The sequence below is a fragment of the Meles meles genome, chromosome 9 (assembly GCF_922984935.1).
Source record: "Meles meles chromosome 9, mMelMel3.1 paternal haplotype, whole genome shotgun sequence".
NCBI classification, from domain to species: domain Eukaryota; kingdom Metazoa; phylum Chordata; class Mammalia; order Carnivora; family Mustelidae; genus Meles; species Meles meles.
Genome location: NC_060074.1, coordinates 40,870,738 through 40,892,577, shown reverse-complemented (window position 1 = coordinate 40,892,577; position 21,840 = coordinate 40,870,738). Strand labels below are relative to the sequence as shown.

Sequence of the window (21,840 nt, the reverse complement as noted above, 5' to 3'; positions counted from 1 at the left end):
GAGTGGGAGAGGGAGAAGCCCACCTCCCGAGGAGCAGGGTGCCAGATGTGGGGCTCGATCTCAGGACCCTGGGACCATGACCTGAGCCGAAGGCAGACGTCCAACGACTGAGCCACCAAGTGCCCCTTATTTGTCCCTTTTGTCTTCAGTTCTTCTCTGTTACATTTTCTATCATTTGCAGTCACAAGTTTTTAGCTCTTGCATGGGCCTAGCTGTCCAGAGAGGCCAATGTATGTTTGAAGTAATTATACTGAACCGGGACTCGATCACCAGGACCCTGAGATCATACCTGAGGTGAAGGCAATCACTCAACCAACTGAGCCACCCAGATGCAGTTTCAGATTTGCAGAACTTGGGAGAAAGTAAACTTCCCGTATATCTCTCTCCCTGCACCGCCCCCTTCCCATTACTAACACCTGGCATTAGTGTGCTGTTTGTTACAGCTGATGCGCCTGTATTAATATCTTATCAAGTGAAGCCCATAGTTTATATTAGGGCATGCTTTTTAGTGTTGTGCATTGTGTTTTGACAAATGTGTAACGACCTCTACAGCACCACTACAGGACCACTAAAATATTCCGTGTTCCACCTATTCATCCTGCCCCCTTTCCCTCTCAAGCCTTGTTTTGTTTTTTTTTTTTAAGATTTTACTTATTACTTGACAGACAGAGATGACAAGCAGGCAGAGAGGCAGGCAGAGAGAAAGGGGGGGGAAGCAGGCTCTCCACCAAGTGGAGAGCCCAATGCAGGCCTCGATCCCAGGATCCCGGGATCATGACCCGAGCAGAAGGCAGAGGCTTTAACCCACTGAGCTGCCCAGGCGTCCCTCAAACCGACTTTTTAACTTCAGTTTTCGTAGTTTTCTTTTCCAGATGTCATAGTTGGAATCATACCATGTGTAAACTTCCCAGATTGGCTTCTTTCACTTAGCACTATGCATTTAAGTTTCCTCCATCGTTCTGTGACTTGACAGCTCAGTTTTTTTTCATTGCTAGTATTCCTTTTCATGGCTGAAGTAATATCTCATTGTACTGATGGACCAGTTTATCCATTCACCTACTGGAAAGCATTTTGGCTGCTCCCAAGTTTTGGAAAATAAGAGATAGCTGCTAGAAATATTCATGGGCAGGCTTTTGTGTAGACAGAGAGAGGTTCTCAGCTTGTTTGAGAAAATGCCAAGAAGCACGTTTCCTGGATTGTTATGGTCAGAGTGTCTCCATCTCTTTTTTGTGTCCACTTCCTCGGGTGGGGAGGCTGGAGGGTGACCCTACCTGGAAAAATGATGCCAAAGAATCATAGGTCTTGGTTTTGGGCAAAAACCACAATGATGGGGCGCCTGAGTGGCTCAGTGGATTAAAGCCTCTGCCTTCGGCTCAGGTCATGATCCCAGGGTCCTGGGATCGAGCACCTCATCAGGCTCTCTGCTCAGCAGGGATCCCGCTTCCCTTCCTCTCTCTCTGCCTGCCTCTCTGCCTACTTGTGCTCTCTGTCTGTCAAATAAATAAAACAACACCACAAAAAACTGCAATGATCCTCCCTGGGGAGTTATGGGTGTTCTCTTAGGAGAGAGGTTCTTACTCAGGTCCCTAAATGCCCCAGAATCTACATAGGAAGGTGGGAGGGCTCACTGGCCCTCATCAGAGTTTCAAAGGGTCTAGGAAGCAAGAGAAATTAAGCTTCGGATTTTACCTGTGGAGAGAGTCCTCAGCGATGAGAAGGGGAAGAGCGGCCGACTCACAACCTCAGTATGCAGAATGCTCCTGAGGAAAGCTGGCCCTCTAGTTACCACTCCTTTTCTCCTTTTTTTAAAAGATTTTATTACTCATTTGTCAGAGCGAACGAGTGAGCGAACAGAGAGCACAAGTGGGGGAAGCAGCAGGCAGAGGGAGGAGCAGGCTCCCCACTGAGCAAGGAGCCCGAAGCGGGAATCAATGCCAGGACCCTGGGATCATGACCTGAGCAGGAGGCAGATGCTTAACCCATTGAGCCACCCAGGCATCCCTCTAGTTACCACTTCTAACTCTACTTCCAGGAGTTGTCAAACAGGAGCCTGGGCTGGATGTGGCCCCTGCAAAAAGTGCCCTCCTCTCTCCCTCCAAATCGAAGAATACTAGAAGCACATGGCTGTGATGGCAAAGTCCATTTGCACAGTTTATTTAAAAAGAGACAGCTGTAAAGTAGAAATGCAGATGTTTTCCTGTGGCAAAGACAGCAGTTACAAAAGAGAAGTAATAAATATGACGCTAGGAAGTATTTGTAAAAATACAGCCAACCCCTGGTATTTGCGAGCCATCCCAAAAACACCTAACATGAAAATTTGCACTGGGGGTAAGAACAGCATCACCTCAACACCTTGGGAGCAAAAGTTGGAAACTGGCTAGATGAGGACGGTCATGACCTTGGGGATTTTGGAAAGCTCTGGATTTGTCACTTGGGAATGTAGGGGTCTGCTGGGTTAGAATTTGCATAGTCAGACTTAACAGGGGTTCTTCTACGCATTAATATCACGTCTGATTATTTTCTTATTCTTACAGGTAAGTTGCACAGTATTTAATAAGAGTATGAGGAAAGGCTGAAATGAGAAGACATGAAGGGATGGGGACTGAAGAGGGTGGGTCCGTGGGGAATGCTAAGACACAGGAGAAAGGTGATAGGAAGGAACAGAATATTCTATTTTTCTACTGTTTTGTCACCTCAGCAGCATGCCACTCCCCCTGCTGAAGAGGGGACAGGCAGTGGTCCAGCCTGGCTTGCCTTCAACCTCACATCATTGAAAGACAGAAGATGCAAAAGCAACTGGCAGAATCAGGCTCAGAATGGAAAGAGGGAAGTTGGATAAGAAACAAAGCAAGGGTCGGGGGTGGGGGGGACCCAGAGAGGAGAGGGGATCACCCAAGAAAATGGGGGCAACATTAACATCAGAGCCCTCCAGGGACTATCTCCTCTGAGGACCATCAAAGAAAGAAATATCTGCACAAATTAACAGTCTCTGATGCAGCGGCAAAGGGACAAGGGAAAAGTACAAACTGCCAAGTAGAGGCACAATCTGGCTACACTCTGGAAGAAGGACAGGAAAGAGAAGCAAGGGGGCCGGTTGGCTCATCCCAGGACCCTTAGGAAGGGCTCCCACACAGGGACAAGAGCCTCCCCTGCCCTCCCCGCCAAGAGGCTGCAGAGTTTGCACTGGGTGGTGGGTGTGGAGGCTGGGTGGTGGTGAGAGCGGCAGGGGTGAGGGTGCCCAACCAGCTCTCTCGGGGCCATCTGTGAGGCACTGTGTGGATGGAGGTCAAGGTTGCTTGACTATGTGCTGAAAGCAGCCTTGAGCTCCCGGAAGGCAGCTTGGCGGAGCCTCCTCTTCTCCTCCTCTCGCTTCCGCTCATCTTGCTCGGCTTTTAGCTCAGCTTCAAACTTACTGGCACAGGACAAAGCTTGGACCTGCAGAGAAATGGCAAAAACAAACCGACAGAGTGAGGAAGAGGAGGAGAAACTTGGGAGATGGAGCAGCTCATCTAACAGAACTCAAGTTGGCTAGAGCCGTGTGACACGGGAATGCGGTCCTGTGGGGGCGGGACCCCTCATCCCCCAGAGCAACGACTTGTCTTCACAAGTTCACCCAATCCACTACTGACGATGCCATCCTTCATCTGCCCCTGTGTTATATACATGGTTCTACCTGCCAGGGCTGGTCTTTCTACTTCACTTCTTTTCCAGGACACTGTTTCATATCCTGCCTATTACCCACTCCTATGTCAACCTTACATTTCACAATAATGTTGTTTTGTTCTAGGGGGAGAAAACAAAAACCCAAACTAATGAACTCTCTGCTGGAATTCTGATTCCAACTGCCTCATTCTGCCGGTGGCAAATGGATACCTTTATAATAGATCAATCATTCTGAATTGACTTCTGAGTATTATGTGTTTTGGGGGATGTTGTGAATGGGATTTGGTGCCAATTCTTTAAACCTTTTATCTGTAATAATATCATTATCAGATACATCCATCTTAAAACCCTGTATTCTGGAACTGATTCCTCCCCTGCCCCCCCACCAGTGTCTCATCAATTTGGTAAAATTCCCAAACCCGCCGGGTGTGCAGTTATTTTAGTAAAGATTGCCAAATTGCTCTCCAAAGTAGCTGTTCCAATTTACACCCCCACCATCATGGAATGTTGAGTACTCATTTCCCCACAGCCTCGCCAACGTTTATCAGTAACCTTTTTCCTGTTTGCCAATCTGATAGGAAAAAAAAAACCCACAAACCTGGCACCTTCTTTTATTTCCTTTTTGCTGAATTACCCCTATCCTTGGGGTTTCCTACTTCTCCATTCTTTACAAATTTAGACTTAGTCCCTTGTTACATATTTTTTAGTTACTTAGTCTTTTGCTTGTCTAACTTCAAGGTTATCCGAGGCCATGGGAATATTTAAATTTTGATATCATCAAAATCTTCAACCACTTCCATTTTGGCTTTTGTCTCTCTCTCCCTCTAAGCAGGCTCCACACCCAAGGTGGGGCTTGAACACACCACCCCAAGAACAAGAGTCACATGTTCTACCAACTGAGCCAGCCAGGCTCCCCAAGGCTTTTCTCTCAAGTCATGTTTAAGGTCTTCTATATTCCAGGGCTCTAAACCCATTTTCCTCTCCTATTTTTCTGGTTTTATTTTCCCATTCAGCTCTTAAAGTCACCTACACTGTATGTTAGTAAAGGAATATTATCAACTAGAAGGATTTTATCTCATTTTCCTAAGTGGAGAGCCAATTTTCTCAATGTCCTTTTACCGAATAGTCCATCATTTTCCCACTGATTTGAAAATTATCTTTTTCATGTACTAAATTCCCACATGAAGAAGGTCTGTTTTTACTGTTTTCTATCCTGTTCCACTGACTTCATTCCTGCACCTGCACTACATTATTTAATATTACTGCTTACAGAATGCCTTGATATTGAGGAAAATATCCCATTATGTTGACTAAGCACATTCTTTTCATATTTTTATTTTTTTTAAAGATTCATGTATCTTTTAAGAGATTTATTTATTTGAGAGAGAGAGAGAGAATGTAACCATGCTCGTGAGTGGGGAGGAGGAGCAGAGGAAGAGGGGAAGCAGACTCCCCACTCCCTACCCCCGCAGCACAGAGCCCAACGCAGGCCCATCCACAGCCTTAGCTGAAATCAAGAGCAGGATATGCTCAACCAACTGAGCCACCCAGGCACCTCTATTAGTTTTTTTTAAGGTCCATGCCCAGCATGGATGGAGCTCAACACGGGGCCTGAATTCATGACCCTGAGATCAAGACCTGAGCTGAGATCAAGAGTCAGATGCTTAACTGATGCCCCTCTTTTCGTATTTTTTTTTAAGATTTTATTTATTTTATTTATTTATTTACAGAGAGAGAGATCACAAGTAGGCAGAGAGGCAGGCAGAGAGAGAGGAGGAAGCAGGCTCCCCGCGGAGCAGAGAGCCCGATGCGGGGCTCGATCCCAGGACCCTGAGATCATGACCTGAGCCGAAGGTAGCGGCTTAATCCACTGAGCCACCCAGGTGCCCCTCTTTTCGTATTTTTAAATGTCTTATTATGAATGAGTATTTTTTAAAAAAGATTTTGTTTCTTTATTTGACAGAGACAAAGAGAGAGATCACAAGTAGGCAGAGAGTCAGGCAGGGGTGGGGGGTAGGTAGGGGGTTGGGAAGCAGGCTCCCTGCTGAGCGGGCCCCCCCCCCCAATGCGGGGCTCAATCCCAGGACCCTGAGATCATGACCTGAGCCAAAGGCAGAGGCTTAACCCACTAAGCCACCCAGGCGCCCCATGAATGAGTATTAAGCTTACCAAATGTTTTGAGATGTTTCACTGAAAATGATCACATTTTTCATATTTGATACCGATGACATTTTTAAAACTTATCCCTGCAGTCTTAACATAAACTTCAAATGTTTTAAGGTCCCCACAGCTATATTCATTACATTAATATTCTTTCTGATGTGTTTTTATCTGATGTTATCAGAATCATGATGGCTTTAGAGAATGAATGTGATACAATCTTTCTCAGTATGTTTAAACTAGTTTGAGACATTGAAAAGAATGTGTAACATTGAAGAATTAATTCCTAAATTCCCCAGTACTTAACTGGTTTTTTTTTGGGGAGGGGGGAGTCAACCTACTAAATGTTTTTACAATTCATCACATTGTCCACATATTATCTCAAATTTGTAAAAAAAAAAAAAAAAAAAAAAAAAAAAAAACATTCCCTTTCATTGAATTTTTAATGATTTTAAATCAATGCATCCTAACCACTTGCTTTTTTTTTTTTTTTTTTTAAATTTTAGGCAGGCTCCAAGTCCAACATAGGGCTTGATCCCTGTAACCTAGAGTTCCACATTCTACCGACTGAGTCAGCCGAGCACCCAGATCTCTATTTTTAACTAGCATGTTCCTGGGTCCCCCATCTTTTCTCCATCATGAGCTTCCATGTTTGGGTATCTCCTTGTATGTTTCCTTCTCTGCCAATGCAGCTGAGATTTACCTATTTCCAACAATGCTCTTTATCCTGTCCTCTCTGGTTTTCAATCCATTACTTCCTTGGTGACACAATGCAGACTCTCACATCTCAATGAAAAATGGTAACATCCCTTCCTACATTCTCCCTGCACTGCACAGGGGTCTGTGTCTGAACACAGGATACCTTTGAAAGTATCAACCACATAGGGGTAGGGACTAGGAAATTATGTTTTCCAAATTTCGCAGGTATTTCTTAAGCACTTGAGGCCCTGCTCTGTCTCTTCTAGCTCCCTACACGAAAAGACAGATTTAATTGCCTACAGTAGAGCTCGGCTCACGCTGACTCTCGTTAACCACTGTCCCTAGATTCGGGCTGACAGCTTGGACCTCAGGTCCCTTTGTCTAGCTCTGACACCTCTCCTCCTTCACCTTGATTTTTTTTTTTCCTTGTTTGGTTTTCAGGAATTTTACGAGCTGGCTGTTAAGTATTAAAAGTTAAAAAAAAATACTAGAAGTTAAATTATATAAATCTATAATTAAATTAGAAAAAAGAGAAATACATACTACAAAGTCATTGCTTCCTAATTATCTTGCTACACTTTACTCTTTCTGTTTTGGAGGTTGTCTGTTTCTGTTCCAGCTCTAAGGTGGGAAACTTACTGGATAATTCTAATTACAAATCCACCTTTGGCAACATCTTGTTGGAAGCTTGAAAGCAACCTCCCCCCCCCCCCCAACCACGAGTATTTACACCTTGGAACCCAACAAAGTGCTACAAAGTCGGGTTTGATTTATTGTTTCATTCACAATCTTTTCTTAAGAAAGTAATGGGAATGTTAAAAATGTAGATTAAGCTGAAAACGTGTAGTGTCTGTAGCCTTTATACTATGAACAGCTCCAAAGAAATTCATGGAATATTCTTCTAGTACTTGAAAACTATTACCAAATTCGGCAAAGAGGGCGCCTGGGTGGCTCAGGCAGTAAGCGTCTGCCTTTGGCTCAGGTCATGATCCCAGGGTCCTGGGATGGAGCCCTACATGGGGCTCCCTGCTCAGCAGGGAGTCTGCTTCTCCCTCTCCCTCTGCTCCCCCACCCCATGCGCTCTCTCTTCTCTCTCTCAAATAAACAAAATCTTTTTAAAAATTCGGCGAAAAAGTTGCTCACATCATTGAGGAATGAATGAAATTGAGTTTCGTTCACTTTTTCTTATGAATTAAGTTAAACAAAGTATCAACCAACACTCATGCTGGACCTAGATTCTTCTGTCATTTGCAACCATAGGCTGGCAACAGGTACAGAGGCCAGAAAAAATTGAGGAACCATTCTTTGACAATCAACAGACCATGTGGAATTTGTAATAAAAGTAGTGTATACTTTATTAATTGCAAATTGTGTGCTATCTATCCTTTATACCATTAAATTTTATAAAAACATATGGATATATGTATACGCATACTCTGTTCAGAGAGCCAGTTGCTAAACATTCACCAACAAACCACTGTCTAAGTCTCAGTGTTCTCATCTGCAGACTGGGATGCCACCACCTCTCCCCCTCCCATGTGTTAGATAAGACATGAACCTAAGGTCCACCTGCCCACCACTGCTGGCCAGGTCAGAGGCGGAGAGGCCTTTGCAACTCCCTCACTTGGGGTCCTTGTTCTCCACTATAAAAGCTACCTCTTGGGGTGCCTGGATGGCTCAGTCAGTTAGGCGTCTGCCTTCAGCTCCGGTCATGATGTCAGGGTCCTAGATTCAGGCCCTGCTTAGCTCGGGGAGTTTGCTTCTCCCTCTCCCTCTGCCCCTCCCCTTGCTTGTGCTCTCTCTCTTTCCCTCTCAAATAAATAAATACAATCTTAAAAAAAAAAAAAAAAAAGTTGGGACGCCTGAGTGGCTCAGTTGTTAAGTGTCTGCCTTTAGCTCAGGTCATGATCTCAGAGTCCTGGATTCAAGCCCCGCATCAGCTTCCCTACTCAGCAGGGAGCCTGCTTCTCCCTCTGCTTGTGCTCTCCTCTGGCAAATAAATAAATAAATAAAATCTTCTTTTATATAATATATATATTATATAATATATATATAATAAAAAGTCTCCTTGATTCTATGGTCTACGAGTGCTGTCTCGCCAATCACCCCACTCTGTGTCTTTATCATGTTTCCTTCTCTGGGGACCACTTCCCTGGGTTCTAAAAACATCTGTCTACTCTAGGTGAAAAACAAAAACAAAAAACAAAAGTTCTTCTCTGATTCCAAGCTACCATTCCCACTTTGTCCAGACCTCCTCTGCCAGCCGTCTACACGGAAAAGTCAACCTGTTCCTCCCCGGTTCCCACTCACCTCTTACCCTACTGCCATCTGCCCTCCACCAAGGAACCTGCTCTCTCAAAAGTCTCCAATGACACACTTGCCAGAATCAACACCCCCGCCCTGGCCTCATCTGACTTCAGCTCTTCCTGAAAGTGCTCCTGTCCTCCAAAATTGCATTTTTTCCTGGGTTTCCTTGTTATCTCCGCTCACTTCTTTCCCCACAGTTAGTCTCCTCTAATTCTCGAGGTGGTACTTGGATCTTGTGAAGGTGGCTCCCCTGGTCTGTGTGGTCGGACGTCCGTGAAGCGTTCATTTCCCCCCCTCTCTCATCCTCCAAGATGTTCCCCTGGCACACAGCCCAAGGGTCTGGGGAGATGGACCCCACCCTGACTCCAGAAGAAAGCCTAGTCAGGGTAATGGTATCCCAGCTCTTGCTGGTGCTCGGTTTGGCAACGGACATGCGTGAAGAGATCACTCCACGACCCTCAATATCCAGCATCCCCATCCTTCCTAGCAGCAGAATTATAGTCAGACGCGTGGGTCCCTAGGAAGAAAGGCATTTTGGACTCTCCCATGAAGCCAGGTATGACCAAGTTCTGTCCCACAGGACACGAATGAGACTCTCTACAACAAACACTGTGCCCTCTATTTTCTTTTCTTTTTATTTATGTAAGTGATCTCTACACCAACATGGGGCTCAAACCCATGACCCTGAAATCAAAAGTCACATGCTCTTTTGACTGAGCCAGCCAGACGCCCCCACAGTGTCCTTCAAATCAAAGTGCCTGCCATCCCCTTCCTTAAACCGCTCCCATAGGAGGGGTGTATCCCTGTCTCTTTTTAAAACATCATCAACCCACTCTACACAGCTCCACAAGCCTCATCCTGGTGGAATATATTTTTTTAATATTTTATTTATTTGACAGAGAGAGAGAGAGAGAGATCACAAGTAGGCAAAGAGGCAAGCAGAGAGGGGGAATGAGGCTCCCCATTGAGCAGGGAGCCCCATGCAGGATTGATCCCAGGACCCCAAGATCATGACCTGAGCCAAAGGCAGAGGCTTTAACCCACTGAGCCAAAGATAGAGGCTTTAACCCACAGGCGCCCCCTGGTGGAATATTTTTACTATTCACCTCCCAGCACACACTCATACACATAGTGAGACTGCTAGTTCCTTTGGTATCCTCCCCAGCCCCACTCACTACCCTCAACGGACCTACAATTCTCGACATCTGTGGAAACCTCCCTGACTCCAGTCTCTCCCCAGTGCCCAGCACTGGTCAGGTAGAGGCCCCCGGAGGGCCCCCCCCCTCACATGCCGCCATGGTTCCCCAGCAAGGCTGTGCAGAGCCCATTAGGCTCCAAGTTTCCTGGGCCCTATCCTGGGAAATCCCAAGTAGGTCCTGGGGAGCAGGAGGGGAGGAGACCCGAGAAGCTGGTCTGCAGATTTTTCTGGTCTGGTGATCGGCAGGCTGGGGAGGCCTGACCTTCAGGGGAGACCAGAGCTCTCCTGGCACCTGGATCCGGTATGGACTGGGGGCCAGCCTCCCAACATTCGTTACCCTCCATGCCTCGGAGCCTTCGGAGCCTTTGTGCTTGTGTTCCCACGGCAGGAACGCCCTCCCCTCCTTGATTACAAGGTGAATCCCCATTCATCTCTGAACATCCGCCGCCAATGTCAGCTCCTCCATGGCCCTCTTCCAAATCTAAGTGATGATTCCCTGGACTCGTCATTCATGCAAACGTTTATTGAGGGCCATTCCGTGCCAGGTCTGTAATTACAAAGATAACACACCCATTCTGCCTTTGAGTCTGGGTTGTGGAGGCAGACAGACAAGTTCAAAACATTTCATTGCTATTCTTTTCATCTTTTCTCTTCTTTATGAAAATCGTGCACGCACCTTATAAAACATTCCGAAAATATAAAAAAGCAGTCCCTTGGTCAGTCATAGCTATTACTAATACTCGAATATGTAATTAGCCAGGCTGGATTTAGTATTTAACAAAACTGGGTTGTAAACATAATGTTCTGCTTCCTTTGTTTCGTACATCTGTCCACACTCAGGGTGTGCAAACAGGTGGGCGTGCCACCAGGGACTCGATTCCCTGATGACAGAAGCTTTGGTTGTTTCCAACTTTTCTCTATTGATGCTGTATAAAATCCCTGTGACACATCTATGTTTATTTGCATGAGTACCTCTAAGGGATAGAATCCTAGGGGCAGAATCCCAGAAGTAAATGACACAAAGCATTCACAGCCGGCCCCAAACTGCTGTCCGTAAAGCTGAGACCATTTCTACACTCTCACCAAAAATGTCTGAGAATAGGGGAGGAGCAGAGGGAAGGGGAGAGAGAGGATCTCAAGCAGGCTCCATGCCTATCAGGACCTGAGGCAAACTCAAGAATCAGACACTTAACTGCCTGAGCCACACAGGCACCCCTTGAATGGATAAATTATAATATCACTTCTATTCATAGTAGAGGCACACAGAAGAGGATGGACTTTCTCAAGAAAAGCAGCCAAACTCTGCTCCTTCCACACTTTAACATGAAAGGAATAGAGTTTTCTAGAAAGGGGCCTTTGGGTTGGGTATTTCAGGGAGAGGAAGCAGCAGGCACTAGGCCCCAGGGGTGAAAAGGCATGGCAGTATCTGAAGAAATGTGCTTGGGCGGCAATGAAGGCCAGAACAAGGATCAGAGTTGGGTCATAAGATCCTTCATGGTTTCCAGAGACTTCGTGCAGACCTTTTAACAAGAGCATGGTTTGTCGAACTGCAGCAGTGGCCCAAAAGGTGTCATGCTAAACTTGGGTCTCAATGTCAGGCCCCTGCCCACGGCCATCACCCAAAGATCTCCAAGTGTTGGCTTATCGGGCAATGACTAGAGAGGACCCATCCTTCCAGAATCCATCCATCCCTCCTCTCTATTCCCTCTCTTTCAAGGCTGAGAATTTGTTTTCCTCACAAGACTATGTGCACCGTACTGGGGAAGGCAAAAGTTCTGTCTACTGGCTCCTTGTGAAGGAGTTGTATTTCCAGAGTTTACTGTGCCTGGCATCCCCAGAGCTGTGTTGAATCAATGCTAAGTCATGAAGGAAGGGCCAAACCACTTTCAGGATTGGACACAGAATGCTGGCATTGAAGATGCCATGAGTGGCTGGACTATCCCAAGTCCTCAGATGATAGCAGGAGGAACTCAGGTGTCAGGGGTTCGCTGTGATTCACAGTCTGCATACTGGCAGAACGATGACTGACCCTGTCTCCAAGCAGCATCATGGGATACAAGGAGCCAGTCCTACTCGGGGGTGAGCACCGCCAGGATGGTTGCCAGGGACACTGCGTCTCTAGACAAGCTCCTGGAATAAGCCATCACTCCCCAAGACGCTGGCTTCCATCTGGGATGGGAGGGAGTCCCAACAGTTCCTATCAGGTATCCAGTACTCACAGTGAGCCAGGCACTCGCTAAACACTTTTTTTTTTTTTAAGATTTGATTTATTTGAGGGAGAAAGTGAGCGTAAACACAGAGAGTTACAGAAGGAGAGGGAGAAGCAGACTCCCCACTGAGCTGGGAGTCTGACGTGGGGCTCAATCCCAGGATGCTGGGATCGTGACCCGAGCCAAAGGCAGACGCCTAACTGACTGAGCCACCCAGGTGCCCCTAAACACTTTCTATATGTGAGCTCATTTAATCCTCATGGTCATCTTGTTATCGCCTCCACTGTACAGATGAGAAAACTAAGGCACAGAGTGGTAAAAGGGTCAGTGGAGGAGGCAGGGCCTGACCCCAGGCAGCCCTCTCCACTGCACCATTCTGGCTTACTGGGGATTTGGCAGGCTCTCTGATTTCTCTTTCTGCAGGTGTGCTCTGGGGAAATGAAAATGACAGCGCCCAGCCAGGGGTAGGCTCTCTGTAAGTGTCTGATGACGGGATGAACGTGTGAATGAATGCAAGCAGCCAGAAAGGCTCTGGAGCCATGCACTGGAGACTGCTTCCCAACCCCCTATATCACTGCCAGTGGAGCAAATACTGGTTCAAACTGGGGCAGGGGGCAGGCCACCAGGGTTCCCTCCTCTGGCCCACTCTTTGCTCGTTCACACAGAGGCACTTAAGACCTAAAGGTGCAGGAAATTGCTCCAGTAATTCAATTGCAGCTCAGGGCAGACAGGAGTTCTTCTGGGAGGTCTGGATCCAGACCCGATCAGGAACCTCATACCAGCAAAACCCATTTGAATCAGAAACCAGGATGGAACGCATGTGCCATCTGATTGTGTTTCCTTTTCGCTTTTCGTTTTCAGACTGCACGCAGACACACTGGTTCCCCTTCAATCACACACTATACACACACTTAAGCTCCTGCCGTTCTGCTTGTCCTCGGCGAGCGAATGAAGCAATCACTGACTGGGAGCTCATGTTGGGCAGGATGAAGGGACAGAGGACCGTCCTGCACAAGAAGGAAACACCCACCTTGGCTTCAAAGAAGTGCTTGGCACCTTTGACGCCCTCCTGGGCCACATCGATCTCGGAGAGCTTGGCCAGCGCCATCAGCCCGCTGTCCTCCTCCAGCTCCCCCGCTGCAGCCTTGTGGAATACGAGCAGGAACTGCAGAAAAGGGTTGATCAGAGTCCAGGTCAACCTCACGAAGACTTACAGTGATCCCCTTCAGTCCGGGGCAAAGTCATGATTGCCAAGTCTACAAGAAAGGGTGTCAATACGTGCGTGGGACCAATTGATTGTTTGCTTTTGCTAGTGTTCCCTTTTCTTTTTTCTTTTTTAAAGATTTTATTTATTTACTTGACAGACAGAGATCACAAGTAGGCAGAGAGGCAGGCAGAGAGAGAGGAGGAAGAAGCAGGCTCCCCAAGGACCAGAGAGCCCAATGCAGGGCTTGATCCCAGGACTCTGGGATCATGACCTGAGCCGAAGACAGAGGCTTTAACCCACTGAGCCACCCAGGTGCCCCTATTTTTTTTTTTCTTTTCAAGATTTTATTTTGTAAGTAATGTCTACATCCAGTGTGGGGTTCGAACTCACCACCCTGAGATCAAGAGTCATATGCTCCACCGACTAAGCTGGCCAGGCGCCCTTCCCAAGTGTTTTCTAAGAGATCTTTACAGAAACTGGTATGTTTCAAATACTTGAGCTATCACTTACCTTTTCATTGTGTTTATGATCATTTTTGACTTCTAAAAATTTTATATAATTTAACAGTCTTTTTTTCTCTCTCACAAGCATACCAGTGTTATGCTGAGAAAAACCTTTCTTGCCACCAAGGTTACAGAAACAATCACCTATGTTTTTGTCTCTTGCTTTTATGACTCCTTTTTTTGTTATATGTGTAAATATTTAATCTTTGAAATTTATTCTGATCTATCCTGGGAGGTTGATCATTAACCCTATTTTCTTCCAAATGGTTAGTTAGCGATCCCCACACCCTTTATGGAATAATCCATCCTCTTCCTCCAGATTCCAAATTGTGACCTGAATGCATTCATCTTTAAAGCCAATTTGTTCTAAAAAAGCCTACCCAGGATATATCCCCCTACCCCCGCCACAGGACACATTTTTAAATAAATAAGCCAGGCTGGAAAGGCAAGTCTCTCACCTTCCAGCCCTTCCCCAAGATGATTTTAGACTTTTACTTCTCTAAAGAATTTTGGTGAATTTATTTGTCAAATAACATTGTCCAAACTTCTATAATTGTTTTTTTCCAAGTCAGCACTAAAAGAGGCCTTTCCAGGTTTTTGGTGCTATGTAAAACACATGGGTCTCCAGGGGAGTTTTGAGGTTTCAGGACTTTTTTTTTTCCCCTCCATGCCCATCCCCTCTAAAAAATGGTTTCCCCAAGGGAAAAGGACATTACCTAAAGTAGACTGAGGGGGCAAACAACTCCAACAGGCTTTCCAAATTCCAACTTGGGTGTGTTTTCCTGCCAAGACTCTTAGTCCCTAGAGGGAAGTGTTGTTTCGTTAAATGGAAGTCTCAGCCTCTGCCACCACTAACCCCAAAATGACACGCGGATAAGCCTGTCTTTGTAATTCTTGCAAAGCAAGGGATGAAGCAGGATTCTCCAATATGTAGCTTTGCGAAGGCTGCCGTGGGCCCCTTGGCTCCACAGAAACGCCACGTTCGTACACCTGCAGCTTCAAACTTCCTCACTAGAGGCCGGCAAAGACTCAGTTTGCTGCAGACTATCGGAGCCAGAATATGGGCTCTAAGTGTTGGAAAACAAGCCCTTCGGAGGGGAGACTCCCAAGAACAGGATGGAAGGCAAGGGGGCTACAGCGGGACGGTTGTAGTCGGGCTCTCATGAAGTGAAGGCAGTAGCCAAGATGTCAGCAATGGAAATGTGAGCTATCTGCAGAGGAAAGGAGTGAAAACCTGTCCCTTGGGACCCTGCCCGCCCTTAAAATATTTACAGCTTACAGGGGCGCCTGGGTGGCTCAGTGGGTTAAGCCTCTGCCTTCGGCTCAGGTCATGATCTCAGGGTCCTGGGATCGAGTCCCACATTGGTCTCTCTGCTTGGCAGGGAGCCCGCTTCCTCCTCTCTCTCTCTCTGCCTGCCTCTCTGCCTGCTTGTGGTCTCTCTCTGTCAAATAAATAAATAAAATATTTAAAAAATATGTATTTACAGCTTACAGAAACATCCCCCCCATGCCTCCCTTGCTCCACAAGGCAAATACAAAACAGGCAGCCCCTCCACACTGGGAAGGCAGCTCTAGAAAGATGGAGAATGGGGGGGGTCCCTGGGTGGCTCAGTCATTACTCAGTCATTAAGTATCTGCCTTTGGCTCAGGTCATGATCCCAGGGTCCTGGGATCGAGCCCTGCATCAGGCTCCCTGCTCTGTGGGAAGCCTGCTTCTCCCCCTGCTTTTGTTCCCCCTCTTGCTGTCTCTCCCTTGTCAAATAAATAAAATCTTAAAAAAAAAAAGATGGAGAATGGCCCCAGCTTAGCCAAAATCCAAGTGACCTTGGTAGGGGGAGGGGCAGTGTCTCCTTATCCCTGAGATTTATTCTTCTCACATCTACCGTGTATGTGGTATTTACAGGCAGCTTAAAGTATTCCTCATGGATCTTTTTCTCCACGTGTGCTCACTTTCACTCTGCCAGCTCACGGAGGACCAAAACAGCCCTGTCTTAATTTAGGGGTCCTGACGCCAGCCAGTTAAATAAAGTAAAAAAAAGAAAAATCCAGCTGAACCTGTACATGTTCAGCCTTCCAGAAAAGCATGCCAGGCATTCCCATTTGATTTTATTGTAATCACCAACTCCTGAATGACAATTTCTCTGACTGCCCAGCCTTGTTTGTCTTCCTATTTATAGTCTACAAAGACTGGTATGTTATGGGGAATTGGAAAGTGTCCTAGTTGTGACTATGAGCAAAGCAGGGAGGGGGGAGAGAAGAAGCAGAAAACAAAGAAACAGAGAGAGAGAACTAACAAGGCTAAAACAGTAATTTCAGGCACAAGCTAACAAACACATCTGATAAATTCAAAGAATTTCTAAATTTAATTTCTTTTTTAAGTAAGCGCTATCCTTAACGTGGGACTCAAATTCATGACCCCAAGATCAAGAGTCGCATGCAGGCACCCCTAAATTTTAAAAAAAGGAAAACGTAATTTCATGGCCCTGACCGGTAATGCAAATATTTGCCCTGAATCGGCACTCTAAGATCACAAGTGACAGAAACAAACTTGTTGGATTAAGCAAAGAGGAGGATTTTATTATATGAAAATGTTGACTTATTCTTGCAGGAACAGCCAGCTGCAGAACCAATTTGCAGTACTTCACCCCAATTTCAAATTCCCAGGACAGGGAATCTAGTGGACCTAGTCCCGCCAGGGGTCCATCCATGGTCCAATCAACAATGATGCTGATGAGCAACCTAACACCAGCCAGGGCCCCACCCAAAGGAAGGTAGGGCAGAAGGAGAGCATGGAACCTGTAATACCCAGTATGGACAGGTATCCAGTAAACCCATCACCCAACCTTTGTACAAAACTACTGCACATCTGGCCTTGGAGCAATTTTCTTCTTCTTTTTTTTTTTAAGATTTTATTTATTTATTTGACTGAGAGAGATTACAAGTAGGCAGAGAGGCAGGCAGAGAGAGAGAGGGAAGCAGGCTCCCCGCTGAGCAGAGAGCCCCATGTGGGGCTCTATCCCAGAACCCTGAGACCGTGACCTGAGCCAAAGGCAGAGGCTTAACCTACTGAGCCACCCAGGCGCCCCAGAGCAATTTTTCTTTAAGAGAGATATAACAGGGGCTCCTGGGTGGCTCAGTGGATTAAGCCGCTGCCTTCGGCTCAGGTCATGATCTCAGGGTCCTGGGATCAAGCCCCGCATCGGGCTCTCTGCTCCGCAGGGGGCCTGCTTCCTCCTCTCTCTCTGCCTGCCTCTCTGCCTACTTGTGATCTCTCTCTCTCTGTCAAATAAATAAATAAAATCTTTAAAAAAAAAAAAAAAGAGAGAGAGATAACGGAGGGGCACCTGTGTAGCTCAGTCAGTTAAGCATCTGCCTTCAGCTTGGGTCATGATCCCAGGGTCCTGGCATCAAGCCTCAAATAAGGCTCCCTGCTCAGCAGGGATGTGGATGTGACTTGCTTTGGTCAAGTTAATCCAAAGAGAAATAAAGAGAATGGAAGCATTCATTAAGGACCTACTAAATTCCAGGTTGTGAGGAAAGAACTACAGAAGTGAACAATTTTGTCTATCTAGCAACCTGGCCCCCACATGATGATGATGGTGGGACCGATGGCTATGATGCCCTGTGGGGCATGACAGGGACCCAGCCAATCACAGTCCCCTGATTGCAATGACTGGTCCAGGAGGTAGGGACACGTCCCCAGTAGCAGCAGTCAGAGGCCAGCTGAGGCCGGTTCAGGCCCCCACGGCTGCTAACCTGGGACAATGGAACCTGGAGCTGCTGGCGGCCATCTTGGCAGGCGTCAGGGTGAACATGCGATGTGGAAAGAAAGGGTGAGGTGGACACAGAAGAAAGCACAGTTGAGCTCTGACCAGAGAAAGATGCTGCACTACTATGCCCAATGCACCTCCACTTCTTCATCTGTCTACGGGAGCTGAGAGTTTTTGTTTGTTCTTTTCCTGTATAAATGAGCTGGCATTCTCTGTCACTAGCCATCAGGACTTCCAACTGATTCCAGCATGGGAGAGAACTCCGTTCTCACAACAGTCCTGAGGGAAAACTATTAACACCGGCTACATTTTTTTAGAGTTTATTTATTTAGAGAGAGACGGACAGGTAGTGGGAGCAGGGGGAGGGGCAGAGGGAGAGGGAGAGAGAGAATCTCAAGCAGACTGCCTACTGAGTGCAGAGCCAGACATGGGGCTACATCCCATGACCCTGAGATCATGACCTGGGCTGAAATCAAGAGTTGGAAGCTTAATCGACTGAACCATCCAGATGCCCCTTAACACTCACATTTTTTTTTTTTAAGATTTTATTTATAGTCAGAGAAAGAGAGAGCAAGAGAGAGAGAGCATGAGAGCACGCAAGCAAGGGGAGCAGCAGGCAGATGGAGAAGCAGACTCCCTGCTGAGCAGGAAGCCTGACACAGGGCTCAATCCCAGGACCCTGGGATCAAGATCTGAGCCTAAGGCAGACGCTTAACCGATGGAGCCACCCAGGTATCCCAACACCCCAATTTTAAAGACAGAAAAATGGAGGCGCCTGGGTGGTTCAGTGGGTTAAAGCCTCTGCCTTCGGCTCAGGTCATGATCCCAGGGTCCTGGGATCGAGCCCCGCATCGGGCTCTCTGCTCAGCGGGGAGCCTGCTTCCTCCTCTCTCTCTACTTGCTTCTCTGTGATCTCCATCTGTCAAATAAATAAATAAAGTCTTAAAACAACAACAACAACAACAACAAAAAAAAAACCAGACAGAAAAATGGAGGCCCAGAAGTAAAATAACTTGCTCAAGGTATGCAGCTCTGTGTGGAGACCGAGCTCTGATTGGAAGCCTCTTGTCATTATGTAACCAAAGTACCAGCACGCCAGCGGCTTCCAATACTGGTGGGAATCAGCAGAATGGGCCGCCTGGTTGGCTCCACTGGTAAAAGTGTATAACTCTTGATCTTGGAGTTGTAAGTTCAGGCCCAACATTGGGTGTAGAAATTACTTAAAAATAAAATTTGAAAAAAAAAGAAAAGAAAAAAAAAAAAAAACCAGGAGGTTGGGCGGTGAGTATTTATGGCAAACATATCCCCACCTCCAAATCCTGCCCCTCCGGGCACAACTGCTAGAGAATGGGACCACAATGGGACTCAGAGCAACGAAGGACCGAAGGACCGACAGGAATGTCACTGAGGCTTTGAAATGCGGGTAACAGGAATACTTTGGAGATTTCCAAACCTCTGATGTCCACCTGTGGGCATTTCTGTGGGAAATGGCCAAACATACAGCTAAGAAAAGCAAACCAAGCATCTTGGATTTGGCAGGGAGCGTGTCTGGGTCGCTCCTGGGACTGTGTCTTTGCTCGGCCAGTGACCTGCACAGCCCTCTCAATACCCTCTCGATTTCTGTTCCCCCCAGGTCACAATTTGCCACAGATGCTCCTTCCCTGGTGTTGCCTCCAAAGTTTCACCCACACGAAAGCTTTTATCTTCTCTACCCTGGGGACAGCTGGGCTGAAGGAACCAATGCCCAGCACGAAGGAGAGGCGGGGAAGCCAGAGGGACAGCTGTGGAGGCGAGCACAGCAGCTGACGAGGGGAGGCCATGGGCACCGAGCCTGCCACCAGGTCCAGCCTTGAGCTGGAACGTGATTTCACGCTAAGTCCTGACCGTGTTAGCCCTCTAGCTCCTTAGCTCTGGAATGAGAAGCCTGGCCTAGAATATCCTGAGGGTTATGCCCAACACAGGTTTTCTGGGTTCTTCTATTTCTGCATCTGCCAGTTCAGGAAAGGAAGAGAAGGGGGGGTATCTGGAGCTGATCTGTGGGCAGGGAGAGGCCAGGCCGGTTTCACCACAGCTGGGGAGGGGACTCCCTTCTGCCGGTTCAGCCCTGGGGACCTCAGGAAGAATGTCCATGGGCCCTAGTGAGCCTGGAGAGAAGACCTGTACTTGGGCAAAGCTCTCACCATCAGGAACCAGGATGCTGGAACTCCAGTGTTTCTGGAGTAACCAAGGTCACACACTGGGAAGCAAGGACAGAGCTCTCTAGTCCCAGACCCGGAGGGCCCTGCTGAGATAGGACAGAATGGGACTGCTAATGCTCAGAGCTTCGAGCCCAGATGTTGTCCCCAAACCTGTTCTGACACCAGCGCACACAGACACGGCTGGAGGCTTCACAGTAAGACTCAAGCACATAAGACATGGAACCCTTCCTTGCGGGGCTGCATCCCTGCCTTGGAAGAAACCTGGTATCCTTGAGACTCTCCCCGCAGCCAGAAACGGCCTTATCACCGAAGTTCTCACAGAGTTAGAGATCAGACTTTGAATCTACTTGCACTCTTCCAGAGAGATCTGTATTTGGAAATTTTGCCTGCAAATTCAGGGATTCTAAGGCCAGGAAGCCCATTCTTGGACTGTTATGGGGACACAGGGAGCTCCAGGAGCATAGAATAAGAGCCTTCGTTTAATTGCTTTTTGATCATCTTTAAGTTGCTTATTGTAAAAAGTTTAAAGTTTTAGTATCTAAGAAAGTATGAAATTATAAATCTACCAAAACTTTGCACACGTGTCCACTATTTGGTAAACATCTTTCCAGATTTCTCAACACTCAAACATTCGCCCAAAGGAGGTTGTCCTATGCACAGTGACTTTCTATTTGCTCACTGACCATTCTCCCATGACCATGCTTCATGAGCTTCTTAAAGAGATCTTTAAAAGAACTCTAGGTTGACTGTCCAATCAGCACTCTGGAGAGGCTGGGGAGAGGAGGGGCCCCTAACTGTGGGGATCCTCTCAGGGGCCCTCCGTGCGGGGGCTCAGAGCCAACGGGTACCTCGCGGAAGCTGAGCTGGCCATCGAAGTCCTCGTCCACCTCCTTGATCATGTTTTTCAGGCCCAGGTGGGTCTGGGGGGCACCCAGCTTCTCCATCATCAGCTTCAGCTCCATCAGGTCAATGAAGCCGTCCCGTCCAGCATCATACCTGCAGGGGCAAAGGAAGGATGCTGACAGGGACCACCACGGCCAGGATCACAGGACACTTGATCATAGGACACAGGATAACAGGACACTTGGTCATAGGACACCTAATTCTTTTGGCCTCATTTACTGGAAACAAATGCAGTCACCTGCTGCTTGGCAGTGCCCACCTGGGTCACAGGAGGGGCCCCTTTCTTGAAACGCCTTTGGGCACTGCACAACATGATTTAAAGGGGATCTTGTTCCACACGGTTGTTGTCATGTCCTTTATCCCCTCAATGAGGCTGTAAGTTTCTTGAGGATGAAAAACATGCCCGCTTACGTTTATGTCCCCCAGTTTTGGACAGCAAACACTGACCAAATCTCCCAAGGTCCGGCAACAAGTCGCAGAGCGAGCCTGGGCATCCCCGACATTCTCCCAGAGGGCAATTCCAAAAGCTGCCCGTTGGGTCCCATTTATTTATTTATTTATTTGAGAGTGAGAAAGAGAGCAAACACCGGAGGGAGTTGGGGGAGGAGCACAAGGAATCAGAGAAGCAGACTCCATGCTGAGCAGGGACCCCCCTCAGGGCTCAATCCCGGGACCCCTAGATTTTGACCTAGATCATGACCTGAGCCGAAACTGAGTCAGACGCCCACTCGACTGAACTACACAGATGCATGCCCTTCTCCGTTCATCCTTTTGGTCTCCTCCCTGTGGAAGCTGGTCCCCCCACCCTTGCACGTGGCTATCCTGGCTCTAGCTCTCTGGTTTTATGCTTGATCCCGTCACGCTCATCTAGCCTCCAGGTCCAAATGGTCACATCTGTGCAAGTGACTGCTAAGAGGTGACCTGGCTCTGCCCTGCTGCCTGGATTTTACCACAAAGCCAGCATCTCTGTTGGAGTCCCTCTAGCGCCCGCCCCGTCCGGAAACAAACCCAGCCTCACCACA

At 47.4% G+C, this 21,840-nt stretch overlaps 1 protein-coding gene across 1 annotated transcript in view; it reads right to left on the bottom strand.

Annotated features, from left to right (window-relative positions):
- Nucleotides 1–2,127: 2,127 nt before the first annotated feature.
- EFHD1 (EF-hand domain family member D1) overlaps nucleotides 2,128–21,840 on the bottom strand; it is a 41,836-nt gene continuing 22,123 nt past the window's right edge. The window contains exons 2-4 of the mRNA XM_046018026.1: nucleotides 20,764–20,911; nucleotides 13,268–13,402; nucleotides 2,128–3,435 (exon numbers count right to left, since the gene is read on the bottom strand). Coding sequence (XP_045873982.1) covers nucleotides 3,301–3,435; nucleotides 13,268–13,402; nucleotides 20,764–20,911 — 418 coding nt within the window. The 3' untranslated portion in view covers nucleotides 2,128–3,300. The remainder of the gene's footprint in view (nucleotides 3,436–13,267; nucleotides 13,403–20,763; nucleotides 20,912–21,840) is intronic.